General features: G+C 37.6%; 1 protein-coding gene across 1 annotated transcript; it reads left to right on the top strand.

The window, feature by feature from the left end:
* The first annotated feature begins 727 nt into the window (after positions 1–727).
* Positions 728–21624, top strand: LOC137273571 (zinc finger protein on ecdysone puffs-like). The gene is made up of 13 exons (XM_067806321.1): positions 728–1060; positions 4830–5078; positions 8181–8372; positions 9400–9610; positions 11254–11306; positions 11927–11989; positions 12703–12845; positions 16326–16401; positions 16553–16657; positions 17755–17820; positions 18118–18154; positions 18686–18807; positions 20269–21624. The coding sequence occupies exons 2-13, from the start codon at positions 4839–4841 to the stop codon at positions 20818–20820; spliced, it is 1860 nt and encodes a 619-aa protein (XP_067662422.1). The 5' UTR covers positions 728–1060; positions 4830–4838; the 3' UTR covers positions 20821–21624.
* The last annotated feature ends 1588 nt before the right edge of the window (positions 21625–23212 follow it).

Raw genomic sequence — 23212 nt, 5'->3', positions numbered from 1 at the left:
AATCCCATCCACTCAAGATATCCCACTCAAGATCTCACCAGATATCTCACATGATCCCACTCACTCATGACCACCCAAGGTCTTACGATCTCGCTCATTCGAGACCTCGCTCGATATCTCCCCATGATCCCACTCACTCAAGATCGCACCCACGATATCCCTGATGATCTCACTCACTCAAGATCTAACATTCTCGTGAACCCACTCACGATCTCACTCACCCACCCAAGATTTTGCTCACTATCCTCCTCATGATTCCGCTCACTAAAGACCTCACTCACTCAAGATCTCACTCGATGTCTTTTCTCATGAACCCACGCACTCACAATCTCACCCACATTACCGTACCTCAGTAGACTTGAACTACAAAACCACGTTTACAAAGAATTTGCATCAGTTCATAAACACACTTGTAAGAGGTCATCGCTCTTTTCACAGACTGTTGCTATGAGTAAACTATTATCGTACTGTATTCGTCTAACTCATACAATTTTAAGCTACATTGCTTGAACTACAAAACCACGTTTACAAAGAACTTGCATCCGCAGTTTATTCAAATTAATATGATTTTAAAAATCGTTTCACGTTTCATACTCACTCGATCTACATGAATTATAAAACTATAGAAACAAAGTCCTCTTCACACTTTCGAAACTCCTTATCAACACTGACACAGCAAATCAATCCATTGCGTTTAGTTGTCACACAAGTACCGCCATATGTTTATACTCTCCTGCTCAAGCTGCTACAATCCAAACACATGCCCATTGATATTTCTTACACCTGCCTATTGACATTCTTAAACAACAAGCAAAGGAAGGGGAAGGAAGTGTTGATTTCATTATTTTAAAGATATATCGCAATATTCGTGGTTTTGACAGAATTTTATGCGTAAATATCTCTGCGCATCCCGGGCGTTTGGCAGAAGACCTCTCGAGACCGGTCCAAGTCCGCAATAAGCAGGGTGTCAGAGAGTAACTGCGTGGGGAAAGGAAGGAAAGGAAGGACACGCTTGCTGAGACATCACTGAATTTGTGAAAATTGCCATATTTTGACTTACGTAAGAAGCTCTTTATGCAATATATTCGTGAAAACGTCCCTTTACTGTGATGGTTATGCTATGAATAGCCATTAATTGTGTGTTTTTTAATGTTCACTTCACGCATTTCTGGGGAATTACGATGGAAGCCATTTATATTTTCTGGTCGCCGCGTGCTCATTAGACCATTCGTTTCTTAGAAACAATGAACTGCTGTATTTTGATTTTCAGGTACATTAAATCCTGTCATGTTTTTAACCGATTTATTTCAACCATATACTTTCACTGCAGAATCTTTTTGCGTTGTAACAAAGAGGCGTGTAATGTTCTTTCTTTCTATCCCTTTTCGGTCCGTGGCTCAGGTTTCCGATTGTGATCAGGAGAGAATTTTGTTATCTTTTCTGCGTTACTGTTTCAGTTGTTGTTATTATTCTAGTTAGTGCTTATTGCAGTTCGTAGGTTATCAGTTCACGACAAAGATATTATCGCTTCCACAACATTATTAATTACACTAAGCTTATTTTTCTTAATTGAACTCTGAACTCTGCTTATATTTGTTCTCATAGACAGGAAAGTTTGTGGTAAGTGATTAAGTGCTTGTTGGTCACAGGTGCTTATGCAATTTGTACATTCACTGGGCATAGGAAGATCCAGGTATGTGTCCCCACCTCCTTTGTCTTGAATTTTGTTAATGACCTTTGAAACTGGGGTGAAATTAAAGTGTGCACCCCACTTTCTCAAAAAGCCGCACCCATCCCTGCTCAGAGTTTTTCAGTTCTTGCAGTTTGCATTAGCACCATTTGGAGATTTGAAAACAGTTTCCAAGGTGCAGAGATTAACAACTCTAATTTGACCACACCCAACCACCTGATCAAAAATGATGAATGCTCATTTACCAAGTCATCTGTATGCCATTTTCTTGGCAAGCTAGATGGAAAGGTGCAGTGTTTCTTCAAATTGAGGTATCAGACGCCAAACCATCTTCCAAAATAATCATAAGGGTCATTGGTGTAAGGGGATGCTTGATGTGATATGTGATATAAGCTATTATTATCCATATAACTGAGTACATAAATATCATATGTTGCACACGTGTAATAAACCCTAAAATGAATTTCATTGGTCAGTTATCCGTGACCCCATTGGAATGTGGAACTACTCTTTTCATTCATAACTTACTACAAATTTACTTCGAATGTTCAGTCTCGCTACTATGAGAACAATCCAATGAAATGCTATCAGATACGAAACGTTACAAACAAGCAATTTTTCACACACTGTGTTTATTGATACGAGATTTCAAGAAAAGGTAAAAATAAATTTGGCTTGATAGAGACAAGTGGAGCACACGTCACAGGCGACAAACGGGTAACTACTCACAGTGCCCACTAACATATGATTCTGAAGTTGCAAGAAAATAAATAATACACTTAAGAGGTATGTAAGAGCTGGGGAACAAGAGCCATAGAGGCAGTTTCAGTGATGAACATTGTTTTCAGTACCAGGGCCTATTTGCTCAGAGCAACCTTAGTTACCATCAATCTTTGGCCCCAGCAATATGTTTTACAATCATCACTTGCATAAAGCTAATCAGCAAAAAATATGAATCTTTGATCACAATCCTACCGAAGACTGAATCCTCAAGGGTGGAGGTAGGAATTTCTTAAAACTCATCTCCTGTCTACAGTTGTCTGCTAGTGTGCATAGCATGCTGCACAAGTCAGAAGTGGAAGTGGTTGCTTTCTTTTCATTCTTTTACGATATTTCGTTGATAATTATTTTTTTGTGAAATAATGTTTTATGCAATTTCTTGTGCCTCAGCAAGTGTGTTTTCCTGTTTGAAGAATGTTTGTATTACATTAAGATTATATTAGATTAAAAATGTTGTCTCTCATATTCAATTTTAGATTTAAGAATTAGAAAGAAACATAATTTTGTACATGAACTAAGATAAAAATCATTGACATGAATATCACCGAAAAGAAATAATTCTGCAATGTCACAACATAACATAATTTGTATTTGGGCATAGCAGGTTTTATGGTAATGGTATATGTCAATGGAAACCACTCCCATTGTGCATTGAAGCTAAGATTAGCTGCTCTTGAGTTATTGAGAAGGTCATGACCATCGCATGTAGTCACCTTTTGTTACTATACTTTCCATGATTATCCAAAAGGTATTCTGTTCATACATTTTCCATTTCCAATACTGAATTGGATGAGATTTCTACTTAATGACACCGACCTGATATGTCGTTCACTACCGCAAATAACGACATTTCGAATATTAAATCGATGTTGCATTCTCCGTGTTGAAGTGTTCAGGTGAATCATACACTTTTATGCAGTATAGAAGCAATTGGGGCAATGATGGTTAATTGATGAACATATGTGGTTTCACTAAAAAAGACCAGGTAGCAAGTTGTTGCTACTGTTCGGCTGTTACATAGCAAAATAAGATTTTGAATAGCAACTTCGCTACTTCAAAGCGTTAATTTTGAACCATGGTCATGTCATCAAATGTGGAATGGCTGTAATGAAAACTGAATGGCCACAGTAAATAAAATATGACTACATCTAAGAAGTTTTAAAATGCCTAACATGCTTTTGTTGTACTATCTTGCACATGGCAATAGAAGTGAAACTATCTTGGTATGCAAAGAAAACAATTTTTTCATAAAATTATGAGGCATGCAGCACAAGATTTGAAACTTGAATAGTTGAAATCTTTTGTGTCATGTGAGTCAGAACTTTCAATCAGTATCAACATTATTTTGAGGGTTTTGAAAACTTGTACCAAAGATTTGGGTCAATTAATTTATTAAGACTAGAAGTCCCAGAAAGAGGAAACACTCTGAACAAAAATGTTCACTTTAACTTTGTGACTTGAAACGTGTCCTTGTTGCACAAATCAGAATTGTTTCTAGTTTCTAGTGCTTGATGACCCTGTTGATAATTTATGATGCTTTAGAAGTAATTGTTTGGTGTTTGTGACAGGTCCAACAAATGACGAGAACAGGATTATGGTTCTTCATTTGAAGACGTACATGCCATTGATAATTTAATGGTCTTTCATATCAGGAAAAGTTCACAGTCTACCTTAAGTTTAGTTAAAGGAATAGGAAGTATCCACCTTGAAAGAATATCAGCCCATCTTAACCCTGCTTTTATGTTAGTAATCTTACCATTCTCTTTGATTATTTTATGTAGATGTCCACTGAAAGGTTCAGCTTGGTTTTTGACCGAATGACTTGGTTCAAACTGACAATGTGTCTGATTGGTACGCCCACTTTTGACAGACTTGGCTTGAGTATAATTTGCACATTGTTTTCCTGGGGTACTGATGAAGTTTGATTATTAATGATGACTTGTTAACATTAGCACATTCACTGACACAGCAGTATACTGTTATTCTTATGCTGAGAGAAACATCCACTATCAGCTAGCCCACGACTACTGAAAAGCGAGTCAGGCCAGTAAATCTCCTGTCACTGTCCCTACTGATTTGTGAATGTTCATGGAATCATTTTGTAAATACATCACTCTCTTCATCTCATAACGTTTATGCTTTAAATCATGCAAGAATTTGGTCTGATTTAAAACGATCATGTCAGCTTCATGGTGAAAGTTAAAACCTGTGTCTACATTCATATTTCAGACCAGTTAATTCTTCTGTACTTTCAGGCACCGCTAGCCTGACCGGCTTGCAAAGTTTTGAATCCATTTCACACATCTTTAGCATGGTTATGAAATTCTCTGGTCTCATTTTCGGAAGAATGTCTTTGCAGATATCCAAGATGCCACGGAACCGAGGCTACAGTGGGGACTACTCAAGCAGCTATAACTATAGTGACTCCTACACTACCAGCAGTGGCAGTGCAGGCCGATCCGGGTCTCGTTATGGCTCGGACTATGACTATGCTGGGTATTACCAAGATTCTGGCTCCTCTGGCTATGGAATGTCAAGCTTTTCAACGTCAAGCCTTGGTGGGATGGGCAGCTTTGGAAGTAGTAATTCCAGCTTTGACAAGTTACAGGTGGGTGAGAGTCTGAGACTTAATATCTCAGAAATGTTCAAATTTCATTTGATTATTGAAAAGCATCATTTGCCTAGACTTCAGCATGTGTTGGATTGAGTTTTTAAATTGATAGGTTTTTGCTGTGCACTTACAGAAGGTAATAGAAAAAAGTCCAGTTAGCAGCAGCAGAATTCTGTAACAGGCCCAATGACAAATAGTGGTATAGTCATGATTGTCAAACTTGAAGTCTGCCCATTGCATTTGAAGGGTTCGTCCCAGTCTTGAAAAGCCAGGTCACTAAGCCTTATAAAGCCAGGAAAGTCTATTTTTGCCTTAAAAAGCCTCGAATTTCAAGTTAAAGCTTGATGAACTGAAAATTGTACCTGCTAATTAACATCTGAAGTGGGGGCGTGGACTTTTGTGGTATAGATTGCTTGCAACTTTTTTCACAAGTTTGTTTTAAACGGATGAAAATACTTCCCTGATGTATTCTCTCATTGGTGTTCATGGTGTTTTTATGGCTGCAGATTTAGTGAGTTTTACTGGTCTTAGACTTAGTCTAGGTAGCGTTGCATTATGCTGTTTTGGCTTTCAGATTAAACCTGACAGTGCTCAGAAGTGATGTGGGTTGTTTAAAATTAATTTTATTATGTTTACTTTCATAATTGTCTTACTGGCCTTAATTTTGCCCAAGGAGTCTGGGAAAAGCTTTAACAATCCTTAAATTCTGTATGAACCCTGAATTTATGTGACAGATACTATTTTCAGAACCTGTTAGAGGCAAGAAAGTTTGGAAGTTGCAAGATGTGTTACCCTATCTTAAACTTGTTGGAGTATATTTTTATCTCTCACACACACGTAATGTGAGGTCATATAGTCGACGCCTTGTCTGTCTGTCCATCCGTAATAAATGTTGTTTACGGAGCATAACTCGGAAACCGTTCAATATTTTCAGACCAAACTTGATAGGTAAAATAATCTCAACCTATAGTTGTGCCTTTTGCTATTTACAGAGTTTTGGCATTTATATTTTTTTGGTTTTTCCATAGAACAGTTTGGTGTTAATCTAATGGAGTGATGGGCTTCGTTTCTGGGGCAGAACTCAAAAACGTGGTAGAGACCTGTGTCAGACTCCAAAGTGGTGCCTTTGGCTATTTACAAGTTTTTGTGATTTCTTATTTTCTTGGCTTCCATGGAAATGTTTCAGATTTAGTCTCAAAAGTGAGTGGTGTGTTTTGTTTCCTGAGCAGAACTAAAAAACTTCTTAATATCTGTCACTAAAACTTGGTAGATATGTGTGGCAGACCCCAAAGTGGTGCCTTTTGGTATTTACAGGTTTTTGTGATTTATTGTTTTCTCAGTTTCCATGGACACATTTCGGACTTAGTCTCAAAATGGAGGGATGGGCTTCGTTTCCGGTCCAGAACTAAAAAAACGTTCAATATTTTTCTGTTGCATACATCAGTCAGAACCGAAAGTGGTGCTTTTTGCTATTTACAGATTTTTGTGATTTATCATTTTCCCAGTTTCAATGGAAACGATTCTTACAGCACAACTTGGCAGATATTTGAAACAGACCACAAAGTGGTGCCTTTTGCAATTTACAATGTTTTGGCATTTTTTTTGCTGGTTTCCATGGAAACAATTCTGACTAAGTCTCAAAATGGAGGGATAGGCTTCGTATCCAGAGCATGACTTGAAAGCCATTTGATATCTTTCAATAGATCTTGGCAGATATGTGAGACAGTTCTTGAAGTGATGCCTTTTGCTGTTTACAGATATGGCATTTATATATTCATGACTTCCATGGAAACGATTCAAACTTAATCTAAGAAAACATCAAGTAACTGAGATGATTTGTCCTTCCAAATATGTGGGGGACAGGGGTATGTGTCATCTTCTGATGACTCTTGTCTAAATAGCCCCACACTTGCAGTGATGTCTCTCTCCTATGGTTATTGACATAAAGAAAGGGATGTAATTCAAAAGTGCTCCTGGTTATTGCAGACCACTATCAAATCTGTCTTGCATAGACCTCATTGTTGCCACTAACTACTACTGCCAAAGATAGATTAATATCTGCTGCAACAAATAAAAGTTGGTGCTAAAACCTGACTCAAGGATTTCAAACTTAGTCCATGAAACATTTTCGGCAGATATAACATTTTACATGTCATATATATATATATATATATCAACTGATGTTTAATACTAGACCCAAGACACCTTTACTGTTCTTAACACCTTAGAAATTAACAGGATGTTTTGAGCTAAGCTTTCCTATTCTGCTTTAGAAAAGATAAAATGTCAAGAACACAAACGAGACTTGCTCTGCTATTCGGAACTGTTCTGTAGCCTGAGATTTGTTTACTTCTGGGCATATGTCCTGACTTCATCAAAGAATGGAAGGTAAAATTATTGAAAGATCTAAATGGAAATAAATTGAGCAGGTTAGCGATATGCAAAGCAATGCATTTCCCAGAATAGACTTAAATGGAAAAAATCAAAGACATTTTGGTTTATGCAGTTTGTTTACATGAGTTTTATATCTTTGGTCTTAAATTGCGACGGAGTTGGAAACTTAGCTGTTTGAAATTGTAGATTTCTGTTTGAAATTCGAGTTAAACTTGCTTTTGTATTGAGAAATTGAGTAGATGTACTTATGTAGTTCGCTGTTGGTTAGATGTCAGTTGCTTGTGAGTTACACTGCGTCACACATATTTGATGTTGCACCTGAAGTGATGATAAGAAATGTTATGTTAGCTGAATTTTTGGGGAAAATGTACATGTTGGTGCAAAGTACCGATGCTGGTTTTTGTTAACCATTAGCAGATTGATAGTCAGCTCAGCAGTAGATCAATAATCAATTTTAATTGTAAACCACACCACAAAACCTTTTGACGAACATAATGGTAAGAAACATAATAATGAGTGAATAATGTGAATATTGATGAGCCTACAGAGCTAGTTCATAATCACTGCAAGCGAGAACGATCAGTTGCAGATTATTCAGTCAATTGCACCCTGTGACTAAATGCAGTTAAATTGAATACCCAACGTAAATGGGAATAAATACTTCGTTCATTTTCAGTCCTGGCAACATGATTCTGTAATTTTCAGGAACAACTAAATCTGAGAGAATCTCAGCTGGCAATGGCGAGCAACCTGTTACAGCAGCAGAGTCGACTGATCGCAGATGTGCAGATGAATGTACCAGATCATGGGCGGGACAGGAGGCACTATGGACAGGACAGAAAGAGATCAGGATCTGATTATCGAATGGACAACAAGCGTCGAAGAAGAGATTCTGATGTAAGTATGCTCGAAAGGCTTAAGATGCATCTAACAACACTTTTATTACATCATGTTTTCCAAATAACTTCTTTAAAACGTTGACTGGATTGGTACAGGGTTAGGTGAATTTTAATTTTTTTTCCAAAATTGAAGGTGATTTAATTTTTTCTAGTTATTTGTTCTCTACATAAATTTGGTCATGTTTAATGCCTCATTTGATGAGTCTGATGGGCCATTGAACTTTCAAGAAAGAAAAGAAAATGTGTTGAAACAGGACGATTTAATATGTAAAAAGGGTAGTCCAAAATTCTCTTCCTTAGGTATTACTATTCACAAGCCATCCTGCTATGTTTAATACATTGACATGTGAAATGTAGGAATTAGTGATATTGTACAGATACGTTTGTTAAACAGGTAAAGAGTCAGTATGCCGAATCTTCCGTTTTAATGATCATTAACAAATCAAGGCAACATTTCTTGACATTTTTGAGCCATCTTTTACAATGAATTATGGCAATAGTCATGTTTTGCATATGTATCATGTCTAATGTTTTTTTTTTCATTTTCAGAGTTTATTATTTTCAGCATGTACAGTGATATGTTAGGAGTCTTTTGTGATATTGAATACTGTTACAAAGTTTATTATGAACCATGTTTTTTTTAAGAACGCTACCAAAATTTGTGACAAAATGTTTTTTGTGAAAATAGCCACTTGTAAATGTTCTGTATGGATAGATTTAGCTAGTACTAACACTTTTATGGAACAAAAACAAATCTTTGTTTTTTGTTCGGAGATTTTACCCACAAATTTTTGAGATGCCCTTAACACATTGCACATGTCGTAGAGAAGCACTGTCCGTGGAGGCCACAGCACATGCAGACTGCTTTCAGACAGGCCATGCATTTCCTATTCAGACATGCCAGTATGTGAGAATACTTTAATCCAGTCTTTCCAGATTGTCAAGGGGAAAAGTCTTCACGATGAAGCCTCAATCTGGCCGACTCCATACATGGAGCTCATTTATTGGATGGCTAATGATTTCAGTCATATGGAGACGATCGAAGAGACCGTGGTTATGGTGGTCGACAAGGCGGCGGTCAAAGATACCAGGGAGGCCGTCAAGGAATGCAGCAAGGATACAGACAAGGCGGCGCCCGAGGGGGCTTTAGCCAAGGAAGGAGAGACAGGCGTGGTGGCGGTTACAGGCAGGGTGGTAGTGGGACCAGAGGACCAATGGATCGCAGAAATTCTCAAGGTGATTGCTTCTTGGCAGCCTAAGGAAGAACCCTGGCCGTTGCAACCGTTTTGGAGAGCCTGATCTCTGCCCCCTTTTTCGGGCTATTTGGTTTGTGATCCGTGGCACTGGTAATGCTTGCAGCTCAGAACCGGCACAAGGCAGCACTTGCCTTTTGGAGGAAATGAGGGTTACCTTATTGTCCCTGATATACCTGAATCATTGAAGTTTGAATGTTAATATGGTAGAAAGGGATGTGTTCCTTGGCGTCATTGTAATGTTGCAGAGAAATGAGTACCGAAATGAAACTTTCCCAAACTGCCAAATGCGAAAATGCAGTTTTTGATGGCATGAGTATGTAAAGCTAAACACTCTCCCTCACAAGATGGAAAGGCTGCATCTCAGTTAGTGCGTTATGAGGTGTATCAGTGGTCTGCCCTATTATATGAGATCCCAGGAAGTCAAGCTATGCCACGGCTGGGAAATGCTCCCACATTACCCCAGACCCATGTCGTACAGCTTGCCAACTTGTGCTGTATGTGACCAGTAGCTGGTTCATTCTCGTTGTCCCCGTCTAGTGTAAGTGCACCACTGAATAAGGATACCTTCTACCCACTAAAATGGACAAGTGAACTGAATCTGGACCTGACAGAAATAATTGAAAATTCCAAATTTTGATCCCTGCATTTCAGGATACATATGTTCAAGTATTGTCTACTGAACACCGCTTTTTCGAATGCCATTCCACAGAAACAGTTTCCCTGTACTGATTATGATGAGTCAGATTTGAACAGGGATACTGTTCTGTTGTCTCCATAACCATGCACAACGAGCAGTCTTAACTACTTCTGAAATATTAAGGCAACGCTTAGGCCTTGTTGCAATTCACAACGTTTGATGCGAGTCTGTGTAGACATCTTGATTTGAAATCAAAATTGGAAAAATGTTGACACTGCTGGAGAATATTTGTCACGCCCATTTTGCAACTTTACACACAATATCTTTGCTTGATCATGTATTTTGTGTTTTTTTCTTTTTTATTTTTAAATGGTGGTTCAGATAATTCACAAATTTGTGAAAATGGTAAAGTCAATTTTGTTTTTAATTGGTTGGCAGGTAAGTTTTCCAAAACTGATACTTGTCAGTCTTCGTCTGTCTCAGCATGCGAAAGTTTATGTTGTGAAATCTGTAATTCCTTTGGTTGATAAATGACAAAACAGACATCAAGAATGATATTATTTTATGGTTGGACAAAGGTATACTCATGCACATATTAGCACAGATATACAATGTTGTACTATACCATGGTCTGATCACTTGAAAATAACATTCTTTGAGATTTGATAGATTCCTAACAATGTGGCGAGAAAAAAATATTACTTTGTCTTGATACTGTCTATGCAAAACATGGTGTTAAGATTTTATTCAGAATGTAAGAGACAAAGTGCTAATGATAAAAATTTGTATGAATTTTCTTGTAATGAAATTTGAAAATAAGTTTTCATCTTTAGTGACTCATCTTCCAAGGTTTCCTTTGTGTAAGTGACCAAGGTGTCGGGTACAATTGCCTTGTAGTACAGCTTGCAGCTATCTGTATGAGCTGTGTGAATGAGGCATCAGGATGTGCTGACCATGTGACCTTGAACTTCGTCTTGGTATTGTAGGAGACAGGAGGAAGAAGGGAGAACACCTGAGGAAGCCGAAAATAGTGCCGAGAGTAAGTCACATAGACACTGACTGCAATTGTTTACAAACCATCAGTACATTATTGTTGAATGTTGGAAAAGTAACTTGAGCAAAAATGTAAGTTTGAATTAAATAACTACATCACACATATGCTGTGTAGTGACATTTGTGTATTGATCATGAAGTTGAACATTATATAATTAGAAAATGAATAAATACTTGACTTTGTGTATTGATTGTGTAAATGAAAACTTTCATCACAATTGGTTTTTAAGGTATTGTATTGTTTCTTGTTGATAATGCTTACTAATTCAATGATCACTGTTCTTGGCTTGTAAGGTCAGATGTAATCCAGTTTGTCACTGTCACATGTATTTGGCTTATTGTGTACATATAATGTTAAGGATTTCAATGTTATTACAGTTTGCCTTGTTTCTGCTGGCTTTATTACAGCTAGACATCGTGAATGGCTGATATTTCAAGTACAGGTCATATAGCTGGAATATTGCTTAGTGTGGCGTAATACTAAACTCGCTTACCCTCTGAAGCTTTTTGGTGAAAGTTTTATGAAATGTATTCACAGAAGTATTAATGAGAGTTCTGTGGAGCCTTTTGTTGCTGCTTGTGGTTACATTAACATTCTGTCTTCAGGTGAGCAAGGAGTTGTCTCGTCACTACTGTCATATCTGTGAAGTGGAGTGTTTTAATGAGAGGGTAAGTACAAGCACGGATCTGAAAAAGCCTTTGTTCAGTAGAAATTAATCACAAGAGCACACTCAGTGTAGAGAACGCTTCTGACAGCAGCAAGGTCATCCGTATCTCTGGACACAATATTATCATGTTATTTTTTTTTTTTCAATAACATTGTGAAAATTAATTTATGTTTCAGATTGTGACGATAATATAAACTAATTTGAAATGTAATGTTTTTTCAGACATTCTGAAAAGTGATAGATTTGACAAAAGATCATATGTTAAGCATGTTCCTAAAAGTATGTATCATTTTGATGTGACTACTCTCAGGGGACTCAAGATGACTTAGCTGGTTTTCTGGCATACAGTGTTGAATGGGGTTAAGCAACATTTCTGATTAAAGAAAAAGCAAGAAGTTTCTTACATGATACATATGTATAGCCTTGTGCATGAATTATCTCCCTTGGATCACACGCGTCAACGTTGCAATGATTGTAATGGTGCTTCAATGTCAGAGTCAATACTACTGATCAGAATCTGATGTGGTGATTTTGCTGTGTATTTTTCAGACTTATGAACAAACCACTCTGTCACCATCTTTAACTAATGTATTGAAAATGAGGGAGTAGAACACATTCTGGTTGTACAAAAGTTTCACTGGCTTGTGTTTTTAGCAAGATTATGAATTGGTCAAGATAGTCATTTATCTTACTCTCCTTTTGCATTCTTTACAGAACTACCAAAATCATCTATCTGGAACTCGTCACAAGGAAAAGGCAGATGAGCTTGAAGAGAACCCTACAAGAAAGGCAGAGGTTGAGGCAAAAATTGCTAAACAAGAAGAAGAGAGAGCTAAACCATTGCCAGAGAAAGAGGCGTGAGTGGTTGAGATTTTGCTCAAATGAATTTTTGTTCAGTGTCCTCTAGAGAAGATTAAGTGACAGTGGAGATCATGGGAATATATATGAGTAAATTCTTGTTTCACTCCAGTTTGGCTGTTAAAATGTCATGCACTGTCAAACGATATTTTATTTTCAGCGTCTGTGACACCTGAGGACTATGTTCACTAAGATAGAAATTACGGAAATAAGTTTGGTGATGATATTTCCTACATTGACCCAAGGCACCATCAGAATCCCGGTTTACTGATAGGATGTATTAAAATGTCCATGAAACAATTCATATACAAAGATCAAATAAGAGTTTGAAATCCCCTTCACAATATAACAACCACAAGTTGCCTCAACACGAGCTCAGTCCCTTCGCACTGACATGATTGTATGTCATTGTCAAGGATATTAGACCGGAATATTTTCAAAGGTTTTATATCTTGAAAGTGTGAATCACCGTTAATTAAAAAAAATTTCATTCATTCAGTGGCCGCTTTGGAAATGTATTTTTCAAAGGCATGGTCACTACATGTTTCTGATGCATGGAAAATGTTGAAGCTGTCAGAATCAGGCTTGATTGTCCTGTCAACACTTGTCGTATCTCTAACATTACATTCGAAGCATGCTTGCCACAAGTGCACCTCTTATTCTTTATATTGGCTAGCTTTGACCTTCTTCATATCGTTTTTCAGAATGCAACAATTGCTAGTCAAGTGGGGCGGTGGGGTAGCCTAGGGTTAAAGCGTTTGCTCGTCACGTCGAAGACCCGGGTTTGATTCCCCACATGGGCACACTGTGTGACACCTATTTTCTGGTGTCCCTTGCCATGATATTGCTGGAATATTGCTAAAAATGACATAAAACTAAACTCACTCTCTCACTTCTAGTCAAGAATATATCAAATATGTTTATTGGTTTTAAGGTTTTCACTGGGCATCCACCGTTCTGAATGCTACTGTGAAAGGGTGATTTTCTGTTGATTTGCCAAATGGTGCTTTGTGGGATACATTTTGTCAGATGAGGAAGTAATGAAGATTGTAAAATGTTGCATTGTTGGATATTTCGCCTTACAAGGATGTTTTGGTACAGAACACCTATTGTGGGAAAGTGAAGATAAAGGGCAAAGGGGATGTACATTATCTATTTTTAGAACTTTTTTGACCAGCAACATAGTGGAAACCATCAGCGATGTAAAACATGAATGGATTCGCCTATGATAGAGACATGTTAGGGTGTGAGAGTTCTCTGTTTTCAGGGTTTGATTACACACATACATGTATTTAAATATTTTCACACATATGTTGGTTGTAGGGTTTCATGTCAATTAAAAAGATTCTGTTTGAAAAACTAAGTGTTGTATCGTGACGTACTTGTGTTAAATAAATGAAAAATAAATGAAAATCTCGAATTTGACATATTGAAGCAAAAATATCAATTTAAGGTCTGGTCTTCATGAATACCAGAGTTACTTTTTAAAAATGCAGGAATTCTTGTCCCTGCTTAATAATATAAATATTTCTTCAAATTAATTGCAATTTTTCAGTCTTAGAAGGAAATTAAGGCATTATGTTACTATGTCCATGTTTAACTATGGACAGATGCATTTAGCTTGTTATACAGTCCTTGAAAGAGCAAAAAATTAGCTGTTTTCATTGTTCCTCAGTCATGTTGCTGTTAGTTTTTCATCTCTCTTGATACAAATTCACTAAATTAATAAACTTTCAGGGGCTGATTGCATGTGTATTAATCTGTTTAGTTCACACACATAATGATTGAAACATGTTTGACTTCATAATTTAAATATAAGACATGTTTTATAGTTGACCTTGACATAATGTATGATCCCTGATGCTAAGATGCCCAAACGTCTGTATGCTCTTTGGCTCTTCCTATGCTCTCATGATGACACAAGTTCCAGATGTTTTATTGACCGAGAGCTGCGGGGAAAGGACTTAAAATATTAGGACTTGCAGCATATATTTATTATGCATCTTTCTTTAAACAATACTGTTCCATTTACATGTACAATATTGCAAAATGTTGTTTCCATGATTGCCTTTGAACTTTGGAACATTTGAAACTTGGAAAGTCCAATTTTTGTGAGGGGTTGGGGGCATTACTTTTCTCATAGTGTAATTTGTGTTGACATACTTCTTTCCTATAGCTAAAACTTGTAACAGGAAAGAAAAATCAGAAGTTTAAACAGGAACTATGTATAATATAATATATGTAATATATTTTAATATATTTTTAAATATATTTTTTAAATATATGTTTAGGTGTGAACCTGACTCATTATTAGTTCAATATATTATGTTTATACAATGTGAAAAACATCATAGTAATATTTTTTCCTCAAACTGTTACAATAAAGAATGATAATTGTTATGGGAAGGAATACATCTGTCACTGTTACTATCATGTTCAAGGTTTTACTAATATCTTAGCCTGTGTAGGTGTAATCATAACATGAGTATTATTCTCTGCAGTATGTGTATGCAGTTAACCTCATTTGTTGAATGTACATACTGATTTAACTACAGTGAATGCAACCATTACAGTAAAGAAATAATTCTGTTATTGTAAATAACATGTATGTTATGGGAGAGAAAAAACAGCAGTTCACAGAGGATCTGTGTATAAAATATGCACATGTCTTAATATATTTTTAGGTGTAAACTTGAGTAAACACACACTTTTTGGTTCAATTTGATCTTTATATAATGTGAATAGGTTGTTGAGCAACATTTTTTGTCTTTACTGTAACAAACATATCTTTACCCTAATAACAAATTTTTTGTATTTTTTAAGTTGTTAACAAATCTTTGATTTCAAAAACGCTGTATTAAGAAGTATGAATGTTTTTTTTTACCATTAATTTAATAAAATTAAATGGGTAGGGTTTTGTTGAAAAATCCAAAATTGAAACTTGGTTCTTGGTCTGATTTTTAGAAATTTATGCATTTAAATCTATCTGAGGACAGAAATCCATGAAAATGCACATTTATGTGGATATACATACAATCTCAGCTTATCGTCATGTCTGTCATACAACATTTCTACAAATATCATTTTTATAACATTACATCATCGAAGCGTTCTTAAGGGGAAAGAAATGTAGATTTGGTAATTGTAGAAAACAACATTTCTTTTTAAATATATAGTTGCAATCAAGACTGAGTTCTGTTATGTTTAGAAAGAGCAATAGGATATGATACTATTTAAAGAATGGAAAAGTAACTTTTCAATCATTTCATTTTGTCATTTCACGAGAACCAAATCATGGAATATTTTGAAAACGACTCGCCAGTCAGTGAATTGTCTTAAGGTGTAATGTGATCATGCTGTCTCAGTTCTCAGTATAATTTTCCAGCATGGCTTTACTGCTTGGAAACGTATAATAATGATTGAAAGGTGTGAAGTAGTCACTGTTTACAGTGGTTTATCACATTATTGTCGTTTTCCAGGACTGACCACTGCGACATTTGTGACCTTGACATTCATGTTAATCTGGCAAGTCACCTAAAGTTCAAGCAGCATAGAGTAAGTATTACATTTTTTGTTAGATGTCTGCATGTTACAAGCTTTGAAGCAGTGACTAATTGGAACTAATTATTCAGAATCAGATCAAAGTACACCGATGATCTATGTGTTAAAATTGAATGAAAATGACAAAACTGTTTGTGTATTTCAGCACCGAGAAACGCAGGTGAAGAGAGGCTGCTCATGGTGTAATGTTGGGGGCTTCTCCAACTTTTCTGAAGTACTGGCACACAGACTCACTGACCTGCACAAGGAGGTATGAAACGTATCTGTCTGATCAGTCCTGTGTACATCATCTGCATGTGCAGTCTGTGTCAAGTCTCTTTAAAATGGCGAAATATTTCTTCTTTCCAAGTTTGCTGTATTGGTGGATTTTCCCAGTGACTTAGTTAATGTTTGGTTATAGTGAGATGCTGCATAAGGACTACAGGTGGCCTACTTGTCTGGCTTGCTACAAGTCTCTACCAAATTATGTGCCCCAGGATGCCATTAAATTTGGGGGTTTGAATCTTGGTTAGTCCCAATAACATTTCTGGATATTTCAGCACAGTACTTTTTGCACTCCAAAGTGGAGACAGTTCATGACATGCATCAGGGCCTTCTCTCACACTAATAATGGTAGGGCAGCCTAGTCGTTAAAGCATTTGCTATATTTACGGTTGAAACATTGGTTACATTTTCCACATATGTACACTGTGTGAAGCCCTTTTCCGGTGTGCCCTGCTCTTATTTTGCTGGAATTCTGCTATGAGTGCTATAAAACCTCGCTCACTCACTCCCACTTTGGAACCCGTGAAGGTCCCAGGGTAGAATAGGCCTTCAGCAACCCATGCTTGCCATAAAAGGCGACTCAGCTTGTCGTAAGAGGCGACTAACGGGATCGGGTGGTCAGGCTCGCTGACTTGGTTGACACATGTCATCGGTTCCCAATTACGCAGATCAATGCTCATGTTGATCACTGGATTGTCTGGTCCACACTCGATTATTTACAGACCACCGCCATATAGCTGGAATATTGCTGAGTGCGGCGTACAACTAAAACTCACTCACTCACTCCCACTTTGGGATTAAACTGATTTTAACTGGAATAATGCTTTAGGTCAACTCATTTCTATTCAATCAACTTGCTCCCATTTAAGTACCTTCTTTTTGGTGATCATATGCTTGCGTTACCCGAAGACTTTTGTCCTGCTAGGTCAGACAGGATTGAATGTGAGCTGCAGCTGCCTGTTTAGAGAAAATGAGGAATTGACATTATTTTGCAGGACAGAATTTCATTTAAGACTTCTGTTGCATGTATTTTGAAAACATTATGACATCTTTTTTGATTCCTCCCTAATTGATTTGTTACAGATGCGTGAGCAATTTGGGGGGAGACTTCGCCCAGATGTTATCCCCAAACCTGAATATATTGAAGTGGTAAGTGAAGTGGTAACTTCGAGCCGCTGACTAAAAACATGTCTGGATATGATACCTGTCCTTGTAAAGATTTGACAGATCATCTGGCCCCGAGTCATATTGGATGATGTATTAATTTAGTGCCTGTATGGCCATAAATGGCATTGCAAGTTTTCTCCAACTCTTTATTTATCCAGTAGCAATTAAAACTGTCAGTCAGGAAAAGACACAAGACAACATTTTCCATAATCAAAAAGCTTGTTTGTTGTACTTAACATTTTATGCACAAAATATTAAGCATTCATTTTGTTTACACAGGAACAAATTCCTGAATATGTGGCAGACACCCCGACAGGTAGGTTTCAGTGGAGACAAAGTGTCATCTTTTGAATTTTATGTGACCATTCTTATGAAAGGACCTGTGAAGATCCGAGTTAGAATTGCTCCTCAGTAACCCATTATTGTTGTAAGTGATGACAAGCTCACTGACTTGTTCGACACAGGTCATTGTATCCAACGAACGATGTTCATGATGTTGATCACAGGATTGTTCGGTCCAGACTCGGTTGTTTACAGACCACTGCCATGTAGCTTGGTTTTTCAGCTTAAAACTGAACTTGTTCTAACATGCACATGGAATATTACTGACAATATACAGAACAGTATTTTATTTTGTATGAAATTGAGCTGAAGGATATTTTCGGTCTGGCATGTCTGACCAGAAAAGCAAGTACATTCAGCTTTGATAAACCTGTTGCGTTTGGTCACTTCATTCGCAACAAAACAGTATTCATCTTTCAAGTTAGAACTGAGTCACCAGACACCTTGTAGGTTGTCGTAAAGTGTATCAGTGTCTTGCAGTAAGCAAGTGCTTCTTTTTGTGCAGGAAAGGACTATGTTGTACCTGTGACTGGCTTCTTCTGCAAGCTCTGTAACAAATTCTACAAGAAAGAGGAAGCAGCCAAACAAAATCACTGTTCTTCAGAGGCTCACTACGATAAGTGGAAGGTATGTGTGTGCTTTAGATCACTTAGCAAAGAAATAATCATTGGTTACTAGTAGAGGTGTGACGACATATCGATACTGACAGAATCGTGATATCATTAATGATGATAAATATATGAATACATTTTCTGGTGTATCGATACAGGTACGATACATAAAACAATCTTCCTCATTTACCAAAAAATAAGGAGAAACTATTGAGCAAAACAAAACCTAAGTTACCATTACAGGTCACAGGCGATCGATGCACAGGATATGCCCCTATAATACTATAAGAACTTCAAGTGGTAGAGGTGCATATCCTATGCAGCGATCGCCTCTGTTATGAGTGGCGACTAGGCGCCGCCATTTTTGCTTGATGCTATGCAACAGTGAAATCTCATAGCTAACAAGATTGTGAAAATGGCCGACTCGGATGAGGTTGACAACAGTGAATTTGTTAAGGCATTAGCCGCGTTCAGGGGGTTAGTGTGGCGACATTTCCAGCTTTCAAAAGAAAAAAAACGAGTGTCAAATGCACATTGTGCTACAACTACAACTGCAATACTACGAATATGTACTCCAAGCATGTTGACCATATGATAAGCCTGAAAAAGAATCTTAAGATCTTACCCTGAATTCATATTGAGTGGAAAGTGGGTAAGCACGAAGAAGATAAAGCTTGTGAGACGTGTTGACAAGATTAGCGGAGATATTCCATTTTAGATAACCTGTTTTTGAACAAACGTTCAGAGATGAGTATTGTGACTTAAGAAAACAACCGAATACTGGATATCATTTCTGAAAAATAAAGAACAAGGTTACAGTTGTTGATATTTATTTTTTCAATACTCAAGGGTTGTCAGGAAGTTATGCAATTCTTTAAAGTAGCTGCTGATGTCTTTCAGTTTCCTTTGATGACAAAACTGTTGAATATTTGCTTCTGGTTTCTCTGAAACGTTACAGTAACATACACATGTATTGTGAATCGTATCATATCATAATGTAATGCAGTATCGTGATTCGTATTGTATTGTCAAATATCTGTATCGTCACACCTCTAGTTGCTAGCTCTTGTTATAGTTTCCAGTTTGGTTACAAGAGATCCCAAGCTCCAGTCATGAGAGGTAGCTGAAACAAGGATCAACTGATCACAAATATTAACCTGTCTATTTGTCAGAGTGACCTTGTGTGATCTCTCCAAACAGCAGCTATTGGTTTCTGTGACCTGGGGGATGGGGCAGTGGAATAACCTCGTGGTTAAAGCTTTCACTTGTCACTGGAAGACCTTGGTTCAATTCCTCACTTGGGCACAAAGTGTGAATCCCATTTCTGGTGTCCCCTGTCGTGAAGTTGCTGATATATTGTTAAAAGCACCATAAAACTAAATTCACTCTCACCCAGGTTTTATTAGTTAGAAGCTGATCTGATAATCTGGGAAACAGCTACTTCTGTAATATTCATATTGAAATTGTGTATTTCCAGCAAGCCAAGATCGATGCTGTCACTGAGTATCAAACCAAAATTGCCGAACAAAAAGAAAGAGAGTTGGCTGCTAAGAAGAAAATTGAGGAACTTGCAAAGAAAAAGGAAGAAGAAGCCAAGGCAAAGGAAGAAGAGAAAGCAAATGAAAATGAAAATGAGAAAGCAAATGGGGAGGAGAGAGATGAGAAGATGGACACTGATGGAGAGACACCAGCGGCAGAGGAGAACCAAGAAGAAACTGACCAGGCAAAGTCTGAAGGCGAACAGATGGAAACTGCCCAGGAAACTGCCAAGGAAACAGAAGCCAATGAAGAAGAACAGCTGAAGGGAGATGATGATGTTCTTCCTTTGGAAGAAGCTGAAGAAGAGAAGCTTCTGTCAAAAGATCCTCCGGCAGATGAGGCTGAAGGAGAGGGAGAGGCTGAAGAGTGGGTTGGGGAAGCAGAAGCAGAAGCAGAAGCAGAAGCTGAGGTTGAGGAAGAGGCACAAACTCCCACCAGACGTGGTAGGCGAGGTGCACGAGGAAGAGGCCGTGGACGTGGCAAAAAGTAAAGAGAAGATGATCAACCTTTCTTTCAGTTGCAAAGGAATCTACCTTCAGAAGTAATCATTTGTGTTTTAATTGGAATTTATTTTGTAGCTTTTGAATATTTAGGAAGTAATCAAATGGGTCATTGCTTAAGAGCCAAGTTGATTCCTGCGCCACTCATCATGCAGCTTTTTCATCATATTGGTTTTTAACTTACACAGTATGTATTATTCATGTTGATAGTTCATGTTGCCCTACATTTAATGTCTTGGGACGTCAGAGCAAAGCAACTTGGTGTAATATGTCACAATGTTTTATTTGTTTCGGGGTTTTTTAAGTATTGAAGTTAAAGGCAGGTTTTATGGAGAATGTTTTATAAGTATTTGCTTTGACCATTTCAGCTCTGTTATCTTGATCCTTCGAATTTCTTTTGTGGGACCCCACATCATCAGACTGTTGTTTGAAGTTGTATTGTCATGTTCGTCTACTGTTTGCAAATGAAGTTGTTCATGCGCAGCCCTTGTTTAGCCTGATCATAATGACCAGAAGATGACCCATTCTGAAGAAATGTAAGAATTCATGATGACTTTATCGTGTTAGCCTTTATGCAGTAAATATTGTTTAATTGGGGTGGCAAGTTCAGTTTTTCTTATGATTCCATGCCTTGACAACACTACTGTGCAGTTCATCATGAATGTATGGGCAATTGTTGTCATTCTCTATACATGTGTTCTATGGCATGGCGTCTGTTTTGAGATTTGCACAATTTTCAAATATCAGCTGTAAACTATGAACATTGCCAACAATAAAATCAAGTGCAAGTAAAATAGTCTCTTTTTTTGTCATTTTCAAGCAGTTTGGATGTAGCACTTATTGAATAACATCCCCAGTTCCACCCATGAAGATCTGGGTTAGAATTGATCATAGTAGTGGCAAACACTTGTAAGAGGCAACTGCCAAGGTCTGGTGTTAGGGCTCGCTGACTTTGTGGCAGGGCATCGCATCTCAGTTGCCTAATCCTTGAAATACGGGGTAAAATAGGTCTTCAGCAACCCATTCTTGTAAGAGGCGACTAACGAGATAGGCCATCATCACGTCATCGGTTCCCAACTGCGCAGATCGATGGCCATGCTGTTGATCACTGGGTTGTCTGGTCCAGGCCCAATTATCTTCAGGACATCGGAATTTTGCGCAGTACGGCGTAAAACCCGCTGACCCAATTGCATAGATTGATGGTCATACTGTTGATTACTGGATTGCTCCAGATTCAAATATTTAGACTGTCGCCATGTAGCTGAAATATTGAGTGCTGCCTAAAACTGAAGTTGTTCACTCTTAATATGCTCTTAGCGCACATGATTGACAATACGCAAAAAAATGTTCAGAGAACTGTCGACTGTTTCATTATGCTGGCATTAGAATGTCATTTATCGAGTGATGTGACTTACTTTCAGTGGTATGTGTTTAACACACGCTGACGTCATTGTTACTGCAATACACAACCTATCACGTGACCCAAGTGCAACAACGACATTCCCGTATTAATATGTCGATATGTATTTCAAACTGACCACTGAATTTGAAATAATCATATGTCATATTCAGATATGCAGTATTCTTTAAGTAACTCAAAACCTTAAGACCACGAGGAACGGAGGATGAGTCCTGAGCAAATTAACATCATCTGACAAAGAACTGGTAATGTCTGTATTAAGCTTCACAGTTCGGCCCTAAGGAAGCTCACTGAATTGAATTCATTGGAAGAACTGCTTCTGAATTGAATTTGAGAATTCTTTGGAAGCCAATGAGGTTTTGCGACACCAGTTATAAACTGTTCATCTATTTCACTGTGTACTCAAAATCTGTGTCTAACTTGTCTTAATGCTGCTGAACACCACGACCTCAGCGTTACAATTATTGTAAGCCCTATTCTCCAATATATAGGCTCTAGATAGCCGTAGCGGTAAAATCGCTTTGTGCAAGTGGGCCCAGTTAAGATGTGAAATTGTGGGACAATGTTTTCCGATACTCACCGGCCATGGTGAACTATTTTTTTCATTTGAGGAAACCGGATGTTCTTTGCGTTTCATTAAATAGCGTTTAGCCTTTACCATGGCCTCCGTCTTTAATCAAGAAAGTAGATCTGTAACGATAGGTCGAACTATCGATGGTTTGATGAATCTACGATAGCTATTATTTGATGGTAGAAACGAGAAACTATTGATGGATCCACAGTATGTGTGGCTATCGATAGTATAACAACCGAGCAGCGCAAAATACAGTAACTACCAGATTCGTTCACTTTTATTTCGAGCTACACGCCCGTTACCTCTTACACTTGGCGACAAACACGGCATGCGACTTGGAGCTTGAAATTGTGAATAACAGGTTTATATTGTAGATCTAACTGTTTAT

This window comes from Haliotis asinina, chromosome 2 (assembly GCF_037392515.1).
Source record: "Haliotis asinina isolate JCU_RB_2024 chromosome 2, JCU_Hal_asi_v2, whole genome shotgun sequence".
Lineage (NCBI taxonomy): Eukaryota > Metazoa > Mollusca > Gastropoda > Lepetellida > Haliotidae > Haliotis > Haliotis asinina.
This window is presented reverse-complemented; position numbering and strand designations above follow the sequence as displayed.